Below are 19405 nucleotides of genomic sequence, written 5' to 3'. Positions count from 1 at the left end.
TAGGGGTAGGGGTAGGGTTAGGGGTAGGGTTAGGGTAATGTTGTGAATCGAGTGGCCTGTGTTCGTCGTCCATAACATACGCCTGCCCATACCATAACCCCACCACCACCATGGGCCACTCGATTCACAACATTACCCGAACCCTACCCCTACCCCTACCCCTCACACCAGATACCGACTGGTTTTCGGACCCCCCCAGACCCCCCCAATAAAGCAAAACTGCACGTTTCAGAGTGGCCTTTTATTGTGGCCAGCCTAAGGCACACCTGTGCAATAATCATGCTGTCTAATCAGCATCTCGATATGCCACACCTGTGAGGTGGGATGGATTATCTCGGCAAAGGAGAAGTGCTCACTCTCACAGATTCTTTCAGATTTGTGAACAATATTTGAGAGAAATGGTTATTTTGTGTAAATAGAAAATGTTTTAGATCTTTGAGTTCATCTCATGAAAAATGGGAGCAAAAACAAAAGTGTTGCGTTTATATTTTTGTTCAGTGTATGAAAACATTGTAACTGCTCCTCTTGTTCTCTACCTTTGTGGATCAGGTTATTTGTCTTATGCTAAGCTAAAATACTAGCTAACATTCATTACCTAGCTTTTTAGATAGATAGCTAACGTAAGCTCACTAAGAAGTAAAGTACAGTAGATGGATAACGTTTGCTCGTTAGCTTGTTACATATATAGCTAAGGTTTTCTAGCTCAATTGCACACTGACAGGTAATTTATTGGGGTCTCTTTTGTTATACATTTAAACTCTGTAAACCTTTATCTCCCCACCTTGCAGTGAGAGTTATTTTGCATTTTAAGTCAACATGAGCTTTAGTCTGGAGTTCTAGCAGCCGGTGTGCTTCGCTACCTTTGATAGTGTGTCATAGCAGAGCCAAGAGACACTAGAGAGTTATTCAAATGTGCTAATATGAGATTTAGGGCCAGTATCTCATCCTGCAGCCTCTAACAGAGGATGGAAGCTGTGAAAACATTACATAGGCGCACTGTAGCTGCAATCCCAAATGAAATGTCGTTTTCACAATGCTGCTAGTGCTAAACTGGAAAAACACTGCCGCACATGTTTTACATGATGATGTAACTGCAGGTAAATACTAAGACATGCTGTTTGGTCACCTTGATCCCTTCATAATGTCCAACTCTATCAGACAGTCGAGGTCACATGTTGTACTTTGCTTTTTCTGCTGCGGTGACTCAATATACAGCCTGAAGTGAGGCATCATTCACTACTTGAGAATCAGCCAAAGGGTTTGAATTGCTACCAGTGGGAGGTGTTGGACAAACTTAACAACACTGTTTAATTATGTCGTAAAATACAGCCTGGAGGGCGGTAAAATATTTCTTTCTTCTTATGAAAGAGGGGGAAAAGGATTAATTCAATTGAGGATTGGCGTCTATTCCACCAGGCTTTATGATAAGAGTGCAGGGAGGTTAATGCCCTGTTTACACTCAAGTTAGGAGGGTGTCATTTGAATAATGCATTCATTGACTACTGAAGAGAAACCTGCCGATGGAAAATGAGCAAGCATTGATTTTGTTTTGCTTTAACACTCCAGCATTGCTACGAGGCTCTGTGTTAAAATTATGTTCATCTCTTCTCTGTTTGCAAAGGGTTGGCAGCGTCCTGAATCCCAATAACTCCCGTACGTAGTTTAACTCGACAGGCAGCTTCACAAGGTCACGTTTGGAGATTTAATGAAATATGAATTCAACAACCTCCTTGGTTTTAGGCGTGTTCTAATACTGCATTCAGAAGTCTCTCGATATCAGAGTTTTCTCAAAAGTGAGTCTGCATGAAAAATAAAACAAATATTGATCGTGTTAATTAGCAGAGGCTTGAGCAGCATTTGCTTATTTACTGTAAACATTGATGGAATATAGATTATAGCAAAACTGAGATACCTTAATACGACTGTGACTAAGTAGGGAGTGGGCTAGAGAGCTTGTTAGATAGGTAGCTAACTTGTAAAATAGGTAGCTATTAAGCTAATTTGTAAAGTAGGAAGCTAACTTGTAAAGTATGTAACTAACTCAGGCTAACTTCTAAAGTAGGAAGCTAACTTGTAAAGTAGGTAGCTAACTCAGGCTAACTTCTAAAGTAGGAAGCTAACTTGTAAAGTGGGTATCTAACTTAAGCTAACTTGTAAAGTAGGAAGCTATCTTAAGCGAACTTGTAAAGTAGGAAGCTAACTTGTAAAGTAGGTAGCTAACTTAAGCTTACTTGTAAAGTAGGAAGCTATCTTAAGCTAACTTGTAAAGTAGGAAGCTAACTTGTAAAGTAGGTAGCTAACTTAAGCTTACTTGTAAAGTATGTAACTAAGTTAAGCTAACTTGTAAAGTAGGTAGCTAACTCAGGCTAACTTGTAAAGTAGGAAGCTAACTTGTAAAGTAGGTAGCTAACTTAAGCTTACTTGTAAAGTAGGAAGCTATCTTAAGCTAACTTGTAAAGTAGGAAGCTAACTTGTAAAGTAGGTAGCTAACTTAAGCTTACTTGTAAAGTATGTAACTAAGTTAAGCTAACTTGTAAAGTGGGTAACTAACTCAGGCTAACTTGTAAAGTAGGTAGCTAACTTAAGCTTACTTGTAAAGTATGTAGCTAACTTAAGCTTACTTGTAAAGTATGTAGCTAACTTAAGCTTACTTGTAAAGTATGTAGCTAAGTTAAGCTAACTTGTAAAATAGATCGCTAACTTAAAGGGGACCTATCATGTAAAATGTGTCAGAAAGCACAACCCTCTCTATTTTCCTCCATACCCAAATCTCTAAAAAAAAGGGCTGCAACGGATCTGATACAGACTGATACAGATTTGAACACTGTCCTGACGTCAGGACGGTGGTGCTACTGCTATTGGTCAATTCTCCACCTATCAGGGGAATGAGAGGTTGGGCCACGGCTGGCCATTGCTGCCCGAAAGCGCTGGAGACGCTGTAGTACATATGCCAGGCCTGTAAGTGGCGCTGTAGTCTGCCACAAAAGCAGCGAAGAAGACTTCCCTTGCATGGTTGCCATTGGTTGCCCTTCTGTTTATTCTCCGCTGTGGCTCTTTTTCTCCGACGCGAAGCGGAGGGATCTAGATCGGCATGAAGGCACATTATGCAATGTGCACATTATCCCGCTCATCACATGGCCACATTCTCAACAAAGTAACGACATGACTCCCAATATTAATGGAAATGCTTTTATGTATTTAGAAAATTATTTTATTGATTTAAAAAATAGTTGTATTGATTTAAATTGACATGCATCCGCTAAGAAAAATAGTCCGTTGTTACCGTTTGAACTAACGTAGCAACGGCAGGAACTGCTTCAATAGCGTTTTTGAGGAGATTTTTGATTACAGATTTGAAAACATCGCTGCTTGCTTTAAAAGTAGCACAATTCATTATGTCAAACCTTAGGAAGTATCTAGATATCCCTGCCCTAATGCCAAAGTAACTGGCAACTCCCCTCTCCAGCAGGGGGGCGTGGTCAACTGCAGCTCACAGAATCAGCTCCTGCAAAAACAGCGCTGGATAGAGCAAATAGAGCGAAATGAGGCATGGCTAAAATGCAGGATCTGTTTGGTATTTTGAAAACAAATATATATTTATATACTTTATATAGGTATGGCCCTACAATATATGTTTCAAATATAGCATGATAGGTCCACTTTAAAATAACTTGTAAAATAGGTAGCTAACTTAAGCTAACTTGTAAAGTAGGTAGCTAACTTAAACTAACTTGTAAAGTAGGTAGCTAACTTAAACTAACTTGTAAAGTAGGTAGCTAACTTAAACTAACTTGTAAAGTAGGTAGCTAACTTAAGCTAACTTGTAAAGTAGGTAGCTAACTTAAGCTAACTTGTAAAGTAGGTAGCTAACTTAAACTAACTTGTAAAGTAGGTAGCTAACTTAAACTAACTTGTAAAGTAGGTAGCTAACTTAAGCTAACTTGTAAAGTAGGTAGCTAATTTAAGCTAACTTGTAAAGTAGGTAGCTTACTTAAAATAACTTGTAAAGTAGGTAGCTAACTTAAACTAACTTGTAAAGTAGGTAGCTAACTTAAACTAACTTGTAAAGTAGGTAGCTAACTTAAACTAACTTGTAAAGTAGGTAGCTAACTTAAACTAACTTGTAAAGTAGGTAGCTAACTTAAACTAACTTGTAAAGTAGGTAGCTAACTTAAACTAACTTGTAAAGTAGGTAGCTAACTTAAGCTAACTTGTAAAGTAGGTAGCTAACTTAAGCTAACTTGTAAAGTAGGTAGCTAACTTAAACTAACTTGTAAAGTAGGTAGCTAACTTAAACTAACTTGTAAAGTAGGTAGCTAACTTAAGCTAACTTGTAAAGTAGGTAGCTAATTTAAGCTAACTTGTAAAGTAGGTAGCTTACTTAAAATAACTTGTAAATAAGATAGCTAATATTAGCCAGCTAGCTTTTTTGATAGATGGCTTAAAATTCTGTTCAGCATCTCAATTCTGTTTGCAAAGGTTAGGCAGCGTCCTGAATCCTAATATGTAATTAACTCAAAAGGCGGCCGCTCTCTAGATGCAAGATCATGATTTGTTAGATAAGGACTTTCAGCAAGTTTTGTGAAACAGAGAAACATCAATCTGATAAACAATTAGCTCATTCGCAGCAGGTTGTCAGGATTCTGTCGCTCTAAAATTGTATAAATTAAGACGTGTAACAGTAACTAATGGATGTAGATATGTGACAGGGTCATTATGTCCTATACATGGAGACATTGTCCTCTGATGCTGTGCTGCTGGGGCTTTTCATTATTGCTGGCTTTCAGCAGCCATCGCATAATGAACCCAGACGTGTTAGATTAGATTCATAGCTCTATCTATTTTGCCTCAGGGCTCCGACATCCCGTAGATATATGACTGAGTGCTGATATCTAACATCTTATAGTGGTGATAAATCATGGGAGAGGATTGAGGATGAATGTTTTACAACAGGGTGGGTTTTGAACACGTCACTGAGGTTAGGCATCTTGTTTTTTTACTGCAGGTGGTTTGTTTTTATTCTATATGTCGTGTGGTTGGTGTTGTCTTATTATTGCACGGAAATCTGTCCCAGGAGATTTGAGAGGGTAGTACAACTGAATTGAAATATTGATTGATTGATACATTTAATTCGAACAAGTGAAATAGATAATTACAAAAACAAAACAAATGCTGCAGTGCGTAGTCATGTAAGAGAAATCAAAACAAAAAATGACATTTACAACAACAACAACAGCATTAGCAACATAAACAGTGCCACATCTAGTGTTCGAAAAGGAGTGAGAAGAAGTACAATTTATTTAATCTCACCCCCTTGTTCCTAAATGATTTATTTATAATCTATAATCTGCAATAATTATCATTTTTATGCATTATTATTGATATTATTAGTATTATTACAATAAATATACTGTATATGAAGACCAATCATGAATTGCTAAGGCACAGCATTGCTTTGAGCTAAATGCTAAGATTTGCATGCTTGTGGCTCTGTATATGTTTTTAGTGTTTACCATGCCATACATTTTCCAATAAGCATTACAAACTAAGTACAGTTGAGGGTATTGTGGGTATTTGATCTCATACTTCAGACAAATTACATTGTAATGGCGCTAGAGTAAATGTCCAGGGACCCTCAAAGTAATTCCTACATGCCAATCCATTATGTCAATCCCAATGTCAGTAGGATTCATCTTCTGGGGACCTTGAATGTCTGTAGATTTCCTGACAATCCATCAAATCTGTGTTTAGATATTTCAACCTGGACTGAAACAAGCTAACACCGCCATCCCTTGAGATTTAGTATGGCCAAAAACCCATTTATAAACCAGTTCAAACACAAAATAGGTCCATTCCTTCCAATCAAAGGGTTGTGGGTCAACATGTTGAAGTATCCTTGGGCAAAATACCCAAAATTGCTAGCCAACAGTGTGAAAGTGTGTGTGAATGTTGGCTTACTTGAGCAGGTGGCACTTTCCTGTCTCTGTATGAATGCTGACTTGTTTTGTGCTTTGAGTAGTCGTAAAGACTGGATAAAACGCTTTATAAATCCAGTCCATTAACATTATCAATAGGCTTTCAACAGCGACAACTCCTCATACTGTCTTTGAAAGCATGTATTTCTAAACTCTGCTTCAATACCCGCTGAAACCAACTCATAATTACCAAAGATAAAAACTAACTGCCAAAATGGATAAAACACAGTCTGTCTCAGTCTCCGTTTTCTTATTTCTTAGGATGTGTGAGTCATCTCGACTGTCCAGAGTCGTCCTTCAGTTCAGACTCTATAGGAGCTTCTCAACTAAATGGCAAACTATTCATTGGATGTGATTTATTGGGAAACACAGCCCTTCTTTCGGCGCATGGTGGTTAAATGAGCATTTGGCGTGTTGTTTTCATAAAGCCTGTTCTTCCAAATTAACATTCTCAACAGCTGCAGCTTTCAAGTGTAATTGGTCGAACATCAAGATTTTCCTCCATCGTCTGTTGTTGTGAATTATTCCTATTGATGTAACTAATAAACAGCACTCAGTGTGAATAAACCTCTCAGCTGCACTGCCTTGTCTTCTGAATTGCAGACGGATTAGCTTCAAAATGGAAGGAGAATATAAGGTCTATTTCGAGTGTAAGCACTGACTATCAAAGCAGGCTGTATATTCCTGGCTTGGCTTGATGCCACGGCTGGTGTGATAACAGACGACATGCGATGTTTCTTTGTGACTCAACAGATGCTCGGAGGAGTGTGTTGGCTTCGAGTGATTGAATGAGTGATGATGAGATGAGGGAGTGAGAGCAAAGCGGCTGGCTGCGCTTCTGTGTTCTCTACCCGAGTAATGTCAGCGGCGCTTGTGAGAGGAAGGAAGTCAGAACGATGTCAAACAGACGCGTCGAAGCAATCCATCTCGTTATTCTCTCTTCCCTGGTTCAAGGTGAATCTGAAAAGCTTACGAGTGGTGCTGAGATGACTCACTTCCGGTTCCCTCATCTAGAATTCTGTAGGTTTTTGGACGTGTTTGTGATTATAAATAAGGTCTGTGGTTAACTCAAGCTGAAGATATTTGTATTCTACGACATATAATACGTTAGTAAAAAACTGGTGAATTTAAACATGGCAGTTGCAAACAAGTGTCTAAATGAGACGACTAAACATCATCACGGCCAACATTAGCTGCCTTTAGCTTAGTGGTGGTGACGTGAAGTCATGTGACCGTGCTGGAGTTCCTTTATAGCCCAACATTAGCCACCTTTAGCTTAGCGGTGGTGACGTGAAGTCATGTGACCGTGCTGGAGTTCCTTTATAGCCCAACATTAGCCACCTTTAGCTTAGCGGTGGTGACGTGAAGTCATGTGACCGTGCTGGAGTTCCTTTATAGCCCAACATTAGCCACCTTTAGCTTAGCGGTGGTGACGTGAAGTCATGTGACCGTGCTGGAGTTCCTTTATAGCCCAATATTAGCCGCCTTTAGCTTAGCGGTGGTGACGTGAAGTCATGTGACCGTGCTGGAGTTCCTTTATAGCCCAACATTAGCCACCTTTAGCTTAGCGGTGGTGACGTGAAGTCATGTGACCGTGCTGTAGTTCCTTTATAGCCCAACATTAGCCTCCTTTAGCTTAGCGGTGGTGACGTGAAGTCATGTGACGGTGCTGTAGTTCCTTCATAGCCCAACATTAGCCTCCTTTAGCTTAGCGGTGGTGACGTGAAGTCATGTGACCGTGCTGTAGTTCCTTTATAGCCCAACATTAGCCTCCTTTAGCTTAGCGGTGGTGACGTGAAGTCATGTGACCGTGCTGTAGTTCCTTTATAGCCCAACATTAGCCTCCTTTAGCTTAGCGGTGGTGACGTGAAGTCATGTGACCGTGCTGTAGTTCCTTTATAGCCCAACATTAGCCTCCTTTAGCTTAGCGGAGGTGACGTGAAGTCATGTGACCGTGCTGTAGTTCCTTTATAGCCCAACATTAGCCTCCTTTAGCTTAGCGGTGGTGACGTGAAGTCATGTGACCGTGCTGTAGTTCCTTTATAGCCCAACATTAGCCTCCTTTAGCTTAGCGGTGGTGACGTGAAGTCATGTGACCGTGCTGTAGTTCCTTTATAGCCCAACATTAGCCGCCTTTAGCTTAGCGGTGGTGACGTGAAGTCATATAAATCCCACCTTCGTGACACACATTTGAAAAAACCCTGGTGTATAAAGAAGAAGTTTTATCATCTTTGTTTTACCTTTTTATTTTATTCCTTTCAAACTAAAGCAGTGTTTGTAAAGGAAGTCAGTGCGAAGGTCACCAGACCAGCCAAGATTTATAATGAGGACACAGTAATGAGACTTCTGAAGGCTGCGAAGGTTGAGCACAAGAATTAATGTCTGCTATCTCAGCTGTTATTAAAGCAGTAAAGTGTCTGCTTCGGCTCAGGGAGAGGCTGATTAATACTCCAGACCATTGCTCAGTGCAGCACAGAAACTAAATGACTGCTGGGAGGAAGGGAGGCAGCGGAGAGAGGCTGAAGTGGGAGGTTTCTTCCTGTGTTTGTGACTAATTGAAATGGCTAATGTAGTGACACTTTCTGACAAACTTGGCTCACAAACACATCGAGCTGATGTTCAGGTGTATATCAGTATGTAGTGCCTCTACTTTAAAGAGTCCTCTCCTGCTGATGTTCAGGTGTATATCAGTATGTAGCGTCTCTACTTTAAAGAGTTCTCTCCTGCTGATGTTCAGGTGTATATCAGTATGTAGTGTCTCTACTTTAAAGAGTCCTCTCCTGCTGATGTTCAGGTGTATATCAGTATGTAGTGTCTCTACTTTAAAGAGTCCTCTCCTGCTGATGATCAGGTGTATATCAGTATGTAGTGTCTCTACTTTAAAGAGTTCTCTCCTGCTGATGTTCAGGTGTATATCAGTATGTAGTGTCTCTACTTTAAAGAGTCCTCTCCTGCTGATGTTCAGGTGTATATCAGTATGTAGTGTCTCTGCTTTAAAGAGTCCTCTCCTGCTGATGTTCAGGTGTATATCAGTATGTAGAGTCTCTACTTTAAAGAGTCCTCTCCTGCTGATGTTCAGGTGTATATCAGTATGTAGTGTCTCTACTTTAAAGAGTCCTCTCCTGCTGATGTTCAGGTGTATATCAGTGTGTAGCGTCTCTACTTTAAAGAGTCCTCTCCTGCTGATGTTCAGGTGTATATCAGTATGTAGTGTCTCTACTTTAAAGAGTCCTCTCCTGCTGATGTTCAGGTGTATATCAGTATGTTGTGTCTCTACTTTAAAGAGTCCTCTCCTGCTGATGTTCAGGTGTATATCAGTATGTAGTGTCTCTACTTTAAAGAGTCCTCTCCTGCTGATGTTCAGGTGTATATCAGTATGTAGTGTCTCTACTTTAAAGAGTCCTCTCCTGCTGATGTTCAGGTGTATATCAGTATGTAGTGTCTCTACTTTAAAGAGTCCTCTCCTGCTGATGTTCAGGTGTATATCAGTATGTAGTGTCTCTACTTTAAAGAGTCCTCTCCTGCTGATGTTCAGGTGTATATCAGTATGTAGTGTCTCTACTTTAAAGAGTCCTCTCCTGCTGATGTTCAGGTGTATATCAGTATGTAGTGTCTCTACTTTAAAGAGTCCTCTCCTGCTGATGTTCAGGTGTATATCAGTATGTAGTGTCTCTACTTTAAAGAGTCCTCTCCTGCTAATGTTCAGGTGTATATCAGTATGTAGTGTCTCTACTTTAAAGAGTCCTCTCCTGCTGATGTTCAGGTGTATATCAGTATGTAGTGTCTCTACTTTAAAGAGTCCTCTCCTGCTGATGTTCAGGTGTATATCAGTATGTAGTGTCTCTACTATGATATTTGTGTCTTTATACCTGCATCCTTTCTGCAGCTCGTTTCTCCTGATGGAAGAGATTTGGTTCTTTGTAACGTGATTGTCAGCCACCGTACAAATGGTTTTTAAATTGCGTTGGCACTTCACTCTCAGGTGATTTATTATCCGTAGGGAAAGTAGTACCCTAACGCTGTTGTATTGTGATTACCTGCGCTTCAATTGGCACTTATAATCCTTTTACTTCTGATAAAGGAGTGCACAGTTTCCTCCAGGCTGCTTGTTGGTTCATTTCGTCCGTTTGACTCGCTGTGATTCTGCCCTTCAACACCCAATCACTGCTCAGCAGATGGGAGACAATCAAATGTCTGAATCATTCAGCGCGGGTCACAGAAAAAGGTCAAGCTGGCCTATTTCTGGGTTCTTCTGTTGCCGCAGTGGAGCTGCCATGTTTAATTCATGGTCGCTGCCGCCTGCCTGGAGGTTTGAGACAAATCCCCTGGAAAATGAGTGAGAAATGTGTTTGGTTACACTCTGGTTGTCAGGTGGTTTCATGTCATGCTACCTCTTCAATCACAGTGACCTCCAGGACCCTCCTGTTAATTATAAATGACGTTTTTCTCTCATGCATCACATTTGGTGCAGGCTTAACCCCCGGTTGCTCCCAAAGGCATGTCTACGGCACTGAAGTGTATGTGGGTTGCTTTGGATAAAAGCAAAAAAATATGTTGGATGTTATTTTGGGAAATACACTAAGATCAGAGCATGTCTAAAATATCACTAACTGAGCCATGCTTGCAGTCTTTGTGCTAAGCTAACTAGCTGCTGGCTGTAGCTTTGAGAAGAAGACATGAGTCATAGTGATTTCTAAATATATTTATTGGCTTTTTTAATCTTTACAAACTAAGTAATTGCATGATAAATACAGTACTGCTCAGATGTCAGGACACGCAGGAGGTTACAGGAGATTCACTTCAGGAAGTTCTTTTTACAATAACAGCGGACAAATAGGGCCTGAATTAAAGTAAGTCTGCCAGATTGAATAGAAATGGTAAGATTTGGTATGAAGAACATATTTAAATGTCAGTAGCTAATAAATGCATTCCCCTAATTGTCAAACTCTGCCTTTAACAGTAACGTAGCATGGTATTTTTGTGGCGTGAAAAGGGATTGTACAGGAGATGTCGCAGTATTCAAACATCTGTTAAAACAAACTCTTGTCGTGTTAATCTGAGAACCTCACGAGGAATATATGAAACTTTTGGCAGCGCTGCAAGGTTCAAGGTTCAAGGTTCTTTATTGTCAAACTAACATAGCTACAGAGTGATTATGTCGTTGAAAATCTTAGGTCAGGCTTCTCCAACAGAGCAACACAATAATACAGATAAGCAGACAATATTAAAACAATATTAAAGTATATTATACTTGTGCAGACGTGTGACATGCAGAGCTTTCTGTGCAGAGAGAAGCTCGCAGACATCTTTCATTTTAGAAAGAAGAACGCCTTAATGACACGAGATGTTAAAATCTGCCGACATGGTGTCAGGCTGATTTGCTTTCAGGTGACGCTCCCTTTTTCAATTCACTCGCACTTTTATTGCCGTGTCGCCCGCGGCTCGGCTCTGAAATGGCTTTTTTGTCTCCTGTGTGAGTAAAAATGAGTCAGGTGTCCTTGGTGGCAGCTTATCATTATAATAAAAGAAATGTCGGAGAGTGAAATATGTCCTGTGACTGCTGCCAGACTCCCAGCAACCCTTTTACAGAGGTGGGAAGTAGTGGAGTACAAATACTTCCTTACTGTACTTAAGTACATGTTTCTGGTATCAGTACTTTACTCCACTACTTGTTTTTCTGACGACTTTTTACTTTGACTTCTTACATTTTGAACACAAATACCTGTACTTTCTACTTCTTACATGTTGAACACAAATACCTGTACTTTCTACTTCTTACATGTTGAACTCAAATACCTGTACTTTCTACTTCTCTCATGTTGAACTCAAATACCTGTACTTTCTACTTCTTACATGTTGAACTCAAATACCTGTACTTTCTACTTCTTACATGTTGAACTCAAATACCTGTACTTTCTACTTCTTACATGTTGAACCCAAATACCTGTACTTTCTACTTCTCTCATGTTGAACTCAAATACCTGTACTTTCTACTTCTTACATGTTGAACTCAAATACCTGTACTTTCTACTTCTTACATGTTGAACCCAAATACCTGTACTTTCTACTTCTTACATGTTGAACTCAAATACCTGTACTTTCTACTTCTTACATGTTGAACTCAAATACCTGTACTTTCTACTTCTCTCATGTTGAACTCAAATACCTGTACTTTCTACTTCTAACATGTTGAACTCAAATACCTGTACTTTCTACTTCTTACATGTTGAACTCAAATACCTGTACTTTCTACTTCTTACATGTTGAACTCAAATACCTGTACTTTCTACTTCTTACATGTTGAACCCAAATACCTGTACTTTCTACTTCTCTCATGTTGAACTCAAATACCTGTACTTTCTACTTCTAACATGTTGAACTCAAATACCTGTACTTTCTACTTCTTACATGTTGAACTCAAATACCTGTACTTTCTACTTCTTACATGTTGAACCCAAATACCTGTACTTTCTACTTCTCTCATGTTGAACTCAAATACCTGTACTTTCTACTTCTCTCATGTTGAACTCAAATACCTGTACTTTCTACTTCTAACATGTTGAACTCAAATACCTGTACTTTCTACTTCTTACATGTTGAACTCAAATACCTGTACTTTCTACTTCTTACATGTTGAACACAAATACCTGTACTTTCTACTTCTTACATGTTGAACTCAAATACCTGTACTTTCTACTTCTTACATGTTGAACACAAATACCTGTACTTTCTACTTCTCACATGTTGAACTCAAATACCTGTACTTTCTACTTCTCACATGTTGAACTCAAATACCTGTACTTTCTACTTCTTACATGTTGAACCCAAATACCTGTACTTTCTACTTCTCTCATGTTGAACTCAAATACCTGTACTTTCTACTTCTAACATGTTGAACTCAAATACCTGTACTTTCTACTTCTTACATGTTGAACTCAAATACCTGTACTTTCTACTTCTTACATGTTGAACACAAATACCTGTACTTTCTACTTCTTACATGTTGAACTCAAATACCTGTACTTTCTACTTCTCACATGTTGAACACAAATACCTGTACTTTCTACTTCTTACATGTTGAACTCAAATACCTGTACTTTCTACTTCTTACATGTTGAACTCAAATACTTGTACTTTCTACTTCTAACATGTTGAACTCAAATACCTGTACTTTCTACTTCTTACATGTTGAACTCAAATACCTGTACTTTCTACTTCTTACATGTTGAACACAAATACCTGTACTTTCTACTTCTTACATGTTGAACACAAATACCTGTACTTTCTACTTCTCACATGTTGAACACAAATACCTGTACTTTCTACTTCTTACATGTTGAACTCAAATACCTGTACTTTCTACTTCTAACATGTTGAACTCAAATACCTGTACTTTCTACTTCTTACATGTTGAACTCAAATACCTGTACTTTCTACTTCTTACATGTTGAACTCAAATACCTGTACTTTCTACTTCTTACATGTTGAACACAAATACCTGTACTTTCTACTTCTTACATGTTGAACTCAAATACCTGTACTTTCTACTTCTTACATGTTGAACTCAAATACCTGTACTTTCTACTTCTTACATGTTGAACTCAAATACTTGTACTTTCTACTTCTCTCATTTTCCAAACAGCTGGTTCCTTTAGTCTGAATGTGTGTTTGATGCGTGATCATTATTCTTTAGAGTCATTGCGTGCCTATTGATTTGAACACGATCCGTGTATCCATCATTTCCTGGTCTTCTCTAAAGAAGAGGGACCAATGGAAACGTTGTCATGTTGCCGTTGTTCAGCATGGAAACATTCATTAGCTAACAATGACATTATTGTTCTATTAAAGGTCCCATGTCATGCTTTTCCGGTTAGTACCCGTTCCCTTGTTGTTATGAAGGTTTTTATGCATGTAAACGGTGTGCAGAGTCAAAACCCTCAAAGTGCACCATGTAGCGAGTAAAACTCTAACACAGAAAATACCTCCCCAAAACGCCTCGTTGGAGATACGCCATTGTCCATTTGATTCTTCCGGGTACGCATGATGTCAACCGTACCCGGAACGAAATGGACCAATCCGTGGAGCCGTTACGTCCGCGGAGCCGTTACGTTAAGCCCCCGCTGATTGGTCCAAATTGACCAATCCACGACTTCCTCACACACTCAGTGCAGGCAGCTCTGCTGATTTCTCCTCCCTGGCTGCAGGCTGATCGGGCACAATTCTCTCTGCAGACCCATTCTCTCTGCAGACCCATTCTCTCTGCAGACCCATTCTCACAGCGTTTATCAACCTTTTTCTTTCTCAATATCAAGCCACACTTATTGTTTTTACTTCGGCTGTGACTTTGTGTGCTCAGGGTGAGTTTGGCTGTGTTTCGCTAAACAAGGAAACAACACCTCCACGGAGCTTAGCGCGATTCACAACGTCCCGACCAATCAGAGCACACTGTGCTCACAGGGAGTGGGGGGGCTGGAGCTACAACCAGCCGTTAAAGGCAGAGAGTGAAATTCAGTGAATACACGTAGTTTACAGAGATGCTGTTTGAGAAACCAATGTGAGTTTGGAACATTGCAAAATATAAATCTATTCTAGTAGACCTCAACAATGGAATTATGATCAGTAGAACTGGCCATGACATGGGACCTTTAATATAAAGGGAGGTCAGGTACTCCTTAAAACAGCTGCTAGTTATGGTGGACACACACATTACACAACAGGTTGAGTTTCCACAATAAGCAGCCCACTCAGGTTATCTGTATTTACACTAAATCCCACTGAGGCTCCACTTCCCATTGATGAGCCGCTGTTGTGATGTTCACTTGGCAACTCAGCATCAACACTCAATAGCCTGTTTAGTGCTTTTTTAGAAAGGTTATTTTCTTTGCTAGATGGATAGAGTTACACAACACAATGGTGCCTTTTTAATTTGTCAGGAAGCTTCGTTAAGATACCACCTGGATGCTTTTTTAATTCTTACTTGGTGAGATAATCAGAAGCATCCACTGGGATTGCATTTTAATTAAAAAGCGCCATTTTAATCAACTCTTCCATGGCTTATGTCCCTGTCTATCACACACACACACACACACACACACACACACACACACACACACACACACACACACACACACACACACACACACACACACACACACACACACACACACACACACACACACACACACACACACACACACACACACACACACACACACACACACACACACACACACACTGTGACGGACTAACTATGCTTGACTGGATGCTTCATTAATCGGAGGGTCGTAGTTAATATTGAGAGGAGGAGAAGCTGATGGACGGACACTAATTTCAGAGCGAGAGTCAAGAGGGACAGCACGGCTCTTTCTGAGGGTTTAGAAGTGTCTTACATTTAATTAGTTTGCACTCAGCTTCAATCTTAACTTAAGAGGTTTGCTCTGTAAAATAGTCCAACAACCTGGACATGTTGAGGACCCCGAAGTTTGATGTAAGCAATGTGAAGATGTACTTATATGATTCTGTTTTCTTCAAGTTTGTATCTTCTTGGTCGAATGCACTTATTGGATAAAAGCGCCAGCTAAATGTAATGTAATGAAGTAGGGGCAATTAGAAAACAGCTGGATGCTACATTGCATATGTTGGGCAAGTTGCACTAATTCACATTATAGCTTATATTAATATTTCCAATATCGCTTGACCGGTTTTGACGATATTGGAGTCGATTTGATCTGTTGTCGAACTCCAATTTGCTTCTAAAGTTAATGTTACGTAGTGATTTTGATAGATTGATAGATAGCTAACACTTGCTAGCCAGCTTGTTAGATCGAATGCTAATGTTCGCTAGTTAGCTAGTTAGCTAATTGAATTTTGTCTCTAGATTGATGTTTGTTTACATGTTATCCCTGTGGACCTTTGTCTCTGGCAGTGAGAGAGAGGTTTGCTCTGTAAATGCCAACAACCTGGACATGTTGAGGACCCCAAAGTTTGATGTAAGCTCTTATACAGTCTATGTGTAAGCTATGTAAAGTAGGGGCAATTAGAAACTGCCGGATGCTACATTGCATATGTTGGGCAATGTGTGCGATTAGCATAAGTGGAGAGCATCTGTAATTAGCATTATAGCCTATATGGACAATATTTCCAAAAGTGCTTCACCAATTTGGATGTTTTGTTGCTTAATCTGACCTTTTCAGAATTTGGCAGCAAAAACCACATTTCGACTCTTTGTGGGACAATTTTAAGGAATGTTTTGTCGATTTGATCTGTTTTCAAACTCCAATGTGCTTCTAAAATGCAGGTTTGTAAAGTAGATGGTTAACGTTTGGATTTGATAGATGGATTGATAGATAGCTAACTTTCGCTATTTAACTTGATATAAAGACAGCTAACGTTCACTGACAGGTAATTTAATCTCATCTCTAAATTGACTATTTATACATTTCATCCCTGTGGATTTGTGTCTGGCAGTGAGAGTTATTATAAACTTCGCTTTCTTCTGCAGTACTTTGATAGTTTTTCAATTCCTCCTTTTTATATTTCCACTCACTTTAGATCTGAGTTATGCCTCACCTTTAAAAAGTGGCGTCATCCATCCATGAAAATGAGCGATGTGAGTATTTTTGAAATAATGGTAGAAGGAGCTGTAAGAAAATCCATTTGTGGTGTTTGCTTTTCAAGTAGTTCCTCTCCAGCTCAGGACATTCTGCCTCTTAGTTTCTCAGATCGGAGCGACCTTACATTTCCGTTATGATGTCGTTAAACAGCCATTCTGCTGACATATCGATGCCGTTATCTCCAAATGATGTCATTTCATGAAATGTGCCCTCCAGTTCTCGACAAAACGGCCTCATATTGTGTATAATCAGATTATCATGCAGACAAACTTTACAGTTATAATACAGATCATTATGATGGATCTGCAAAGGAGAAACTTCTCATGGAGAGCTGTCCTGATGATCTCTTCTCATTAGAGAGGTCTGACAGACTGATCTGTATTCAGAGGAAGCATCCAGTGACTTCGCTGCTTCTGATGAGCTGAAGCAGGGAAATAGATAAAAGACTTATGGAACGAAGGAGTGCTGATGCTTGACGCAGTTGTCTGTGTGTTTCCACCATACACTCTGGAGGATGAACTTTGAAACAAACTCAAAAGTGGCTGGAGATGGGATTATTGTTTTGACCCTGAAAGGAGTTTCTACTTCTGTGTAAATTCAATCTACAATAATTCGAAGCAGAGACAGTTTCCAATTAACAAGATGCCATGTTCTGCCGCTTGCATGACTTTAAAAATGACTCGATTTGCCTTAATTGCTATTATTGTATTCATGTAGAGCAGGGGGTCAAACTCAAACACACAGTGGGCCAAAATAAAAAAGTGGGTACTAGTGGAGGTCCGGACTGGTTCAATGTTTATTGCAGAACTTATTGAAATGAACTTATTGCACATATTAAACCTGGAACTAACAAAGCTTAAACTATTGCTTATAAAAACAACATTAAACATTAAATAATCAGTTGCATTCATTTCTGATGGCTCTATCTGCAGCTTTTTCAGAGTCATTTCTTATGAGTACATTTTCCCACAGGACAACAACAGCTTCAACAAAACTATTCCCCTCAGAGAGAAAACCAAACATGCCCTGTTGTCCTGAGAGAAAGTGCAGAAGGAAACATCCATTAGACTCAGTGTGCTGCTCTGTGATGCTAGTTCAGATACTTGGCATCTCATCTCGGGAGCAAGGTCATCAATGTTTGGGCTCAGGCTCTGAGCGGAGAAGACCCTCAGGATGGAGTGAAGGTGTGAGAGCAATATACCGGCGGGCCAGATCTAATAGGAATTAGAAATTATCCTGCGGGCCGAAATTAAATCCACCACGGCCCTGATTTGGCCCCCGGGTCTCGAGTTTGACACATGTGGTTTAGACCATAAAACGTCCAGAAATGGAGCAAAAACATCCAAGTTGACACTCAAAATGCTTGTTTTGTCCAACCTGTATTTCAAAACCTAAATGAATTCAATCTACAATCATATAAACTTTATAAAGCATATAGTTTCCAATTAACGAGATACTTAATGCCATGGTTTGCACTTTGTAACAGAGAAACACCCTCTCTCTATTGAAGGTTGTTGTATTATTTGCCTTTATTGCCATTATTGCATTCAGTAAGACCATAAAACGTCCAGAAATTGATCAAAGGTGACATTCAAAATGCTTGTTGTGTCCAACCTGTTCAATCCACTCTGAAAACAGATAATATATATTCCATGTTTGCTCTATAAATAATGTATTTAATCATCAAAATTGTCGTATAGAGCGTTATTTCTGTCTGTGTTAGTAATCCTTGTCTCCCTCTCGTCCAGGCTGCCTGTTTGAAGACGAGCTGTGTTCTCCGTATGAGTTCTGCGTCAATGGTAAGTCACATTGTGAGCGTCACACACACACACACACACACACACACACACACACACACACACACACACACACACACACACACACACACACACACACACGCTGAATTTCATTTCCAACGTCACACAGCTTGTTTTATTCGTCTGCCCACAAACCCTCATTAAATCCTACAGTACATCGTCCCAGCGGTATCAGCCAGCATCGACCCGGCTATTTTTAATCATTCAGGGATTTATAGAAAGATGGAGGGTCGTTTTCAGACACGCTGTGTGAGTCATGTCCGAGAAAAACATTATTAAAACTTCATGGGATCAACACCAAGGAAAAACCAATGGCTAACAATTGTGGAAGAAATCTTTTTGATGGAAAAACGTACTGAGAAACGCAACTCAACAGAAAGTGGGAAAAATGTACTTGATACAAAACTCAAAACAAAGACATTTATCTGGAACAATAGTTACGTGTATCATCAAGAATATAATAACATGATAGCCTTCTATTTTATTTGTATTTTGTATTGCCTCGCTGGCCTTTTGTGACATGATTGTTATGTTGTCATGTATAATGTGTCAATAAAGATTTAATAAAAAAAACATTGGATCAACAGTCACAGCAGAAGATACCAAATAGCGACAGTATAATTCAACCCAGTCTCACGGCATTTCGTGTTATAGTCACGACATCAATGTAATCTATTGATTCGTGTTCACCAACACGATTTCCCCCTTTTTTGCGTGTCACACAGAACGATTTGAAAAGCAATGTATTTCTGTTGGTAGTGTGTTTCGTGCCTGCACCTCGTCTTTCTGTCCGGTCGGGTCGCGGAGGACCGGAAGCTGTGGGGTTAAAAAAAACATGTTCTTACTCAATATCTTACCGAAGCCTAACCCTTTTATTTTAAATCGTATAATGTCTGAGTTTTTTTGCCGTCCGCGAGGAAAATAAATGGCTCAGAGCCTCAAAGTACTGACATCTGTATTTCTTTCTTTCTTCTAATCTGTTATTATTTGGTGCAGGCAC

At 39.6% G+C, this 19405-nt stretch overlaps 1 protein-coding gene across 1 annotated transcript in view; it reads left to right on the top strand.

Annotated features, from left to right (window-relative positions):
* Positions 1-19405, top strand: part of LOC117534924 (receptor-type tyrosine-protein phosphatase N2-like) — a gene marked incomplete at its 3' end in the record, with an annotated part of 93144 nt that overhangs the window by 2613 nt on the left and 71126 nt on the right. The window contains exon 2 of the mRNA XM_034199197.1: positions 18337-18387. Coding sequence (XP_034055088.1) covers positions 18337-18387 — 51 coding nt within the window. The remainder of the gene's footprint in view (positions 1-18336; positions 18388-19405) is intronic.

Source organism: Gymnodraco acuticeps, unplaced genomic scaffold (assembly GCF_902827175.1).
Source record: "Gymnodraco acuticeps unplaced genomic scaffold, fGymAcu1.1, whole genome shotgun sequence".
Taxonomy (NCBI): Eukaryota; Metazoa; Chordata; class Actinopteri; order Perciformes; family Bathydraconidae; genus Gymnodraco; species Gymnodraco acuticeps.
Note: the sequence above shows the minus strand (reverse complement) of the source record. Positions and strands in the feature narration are given on the sequence as shown.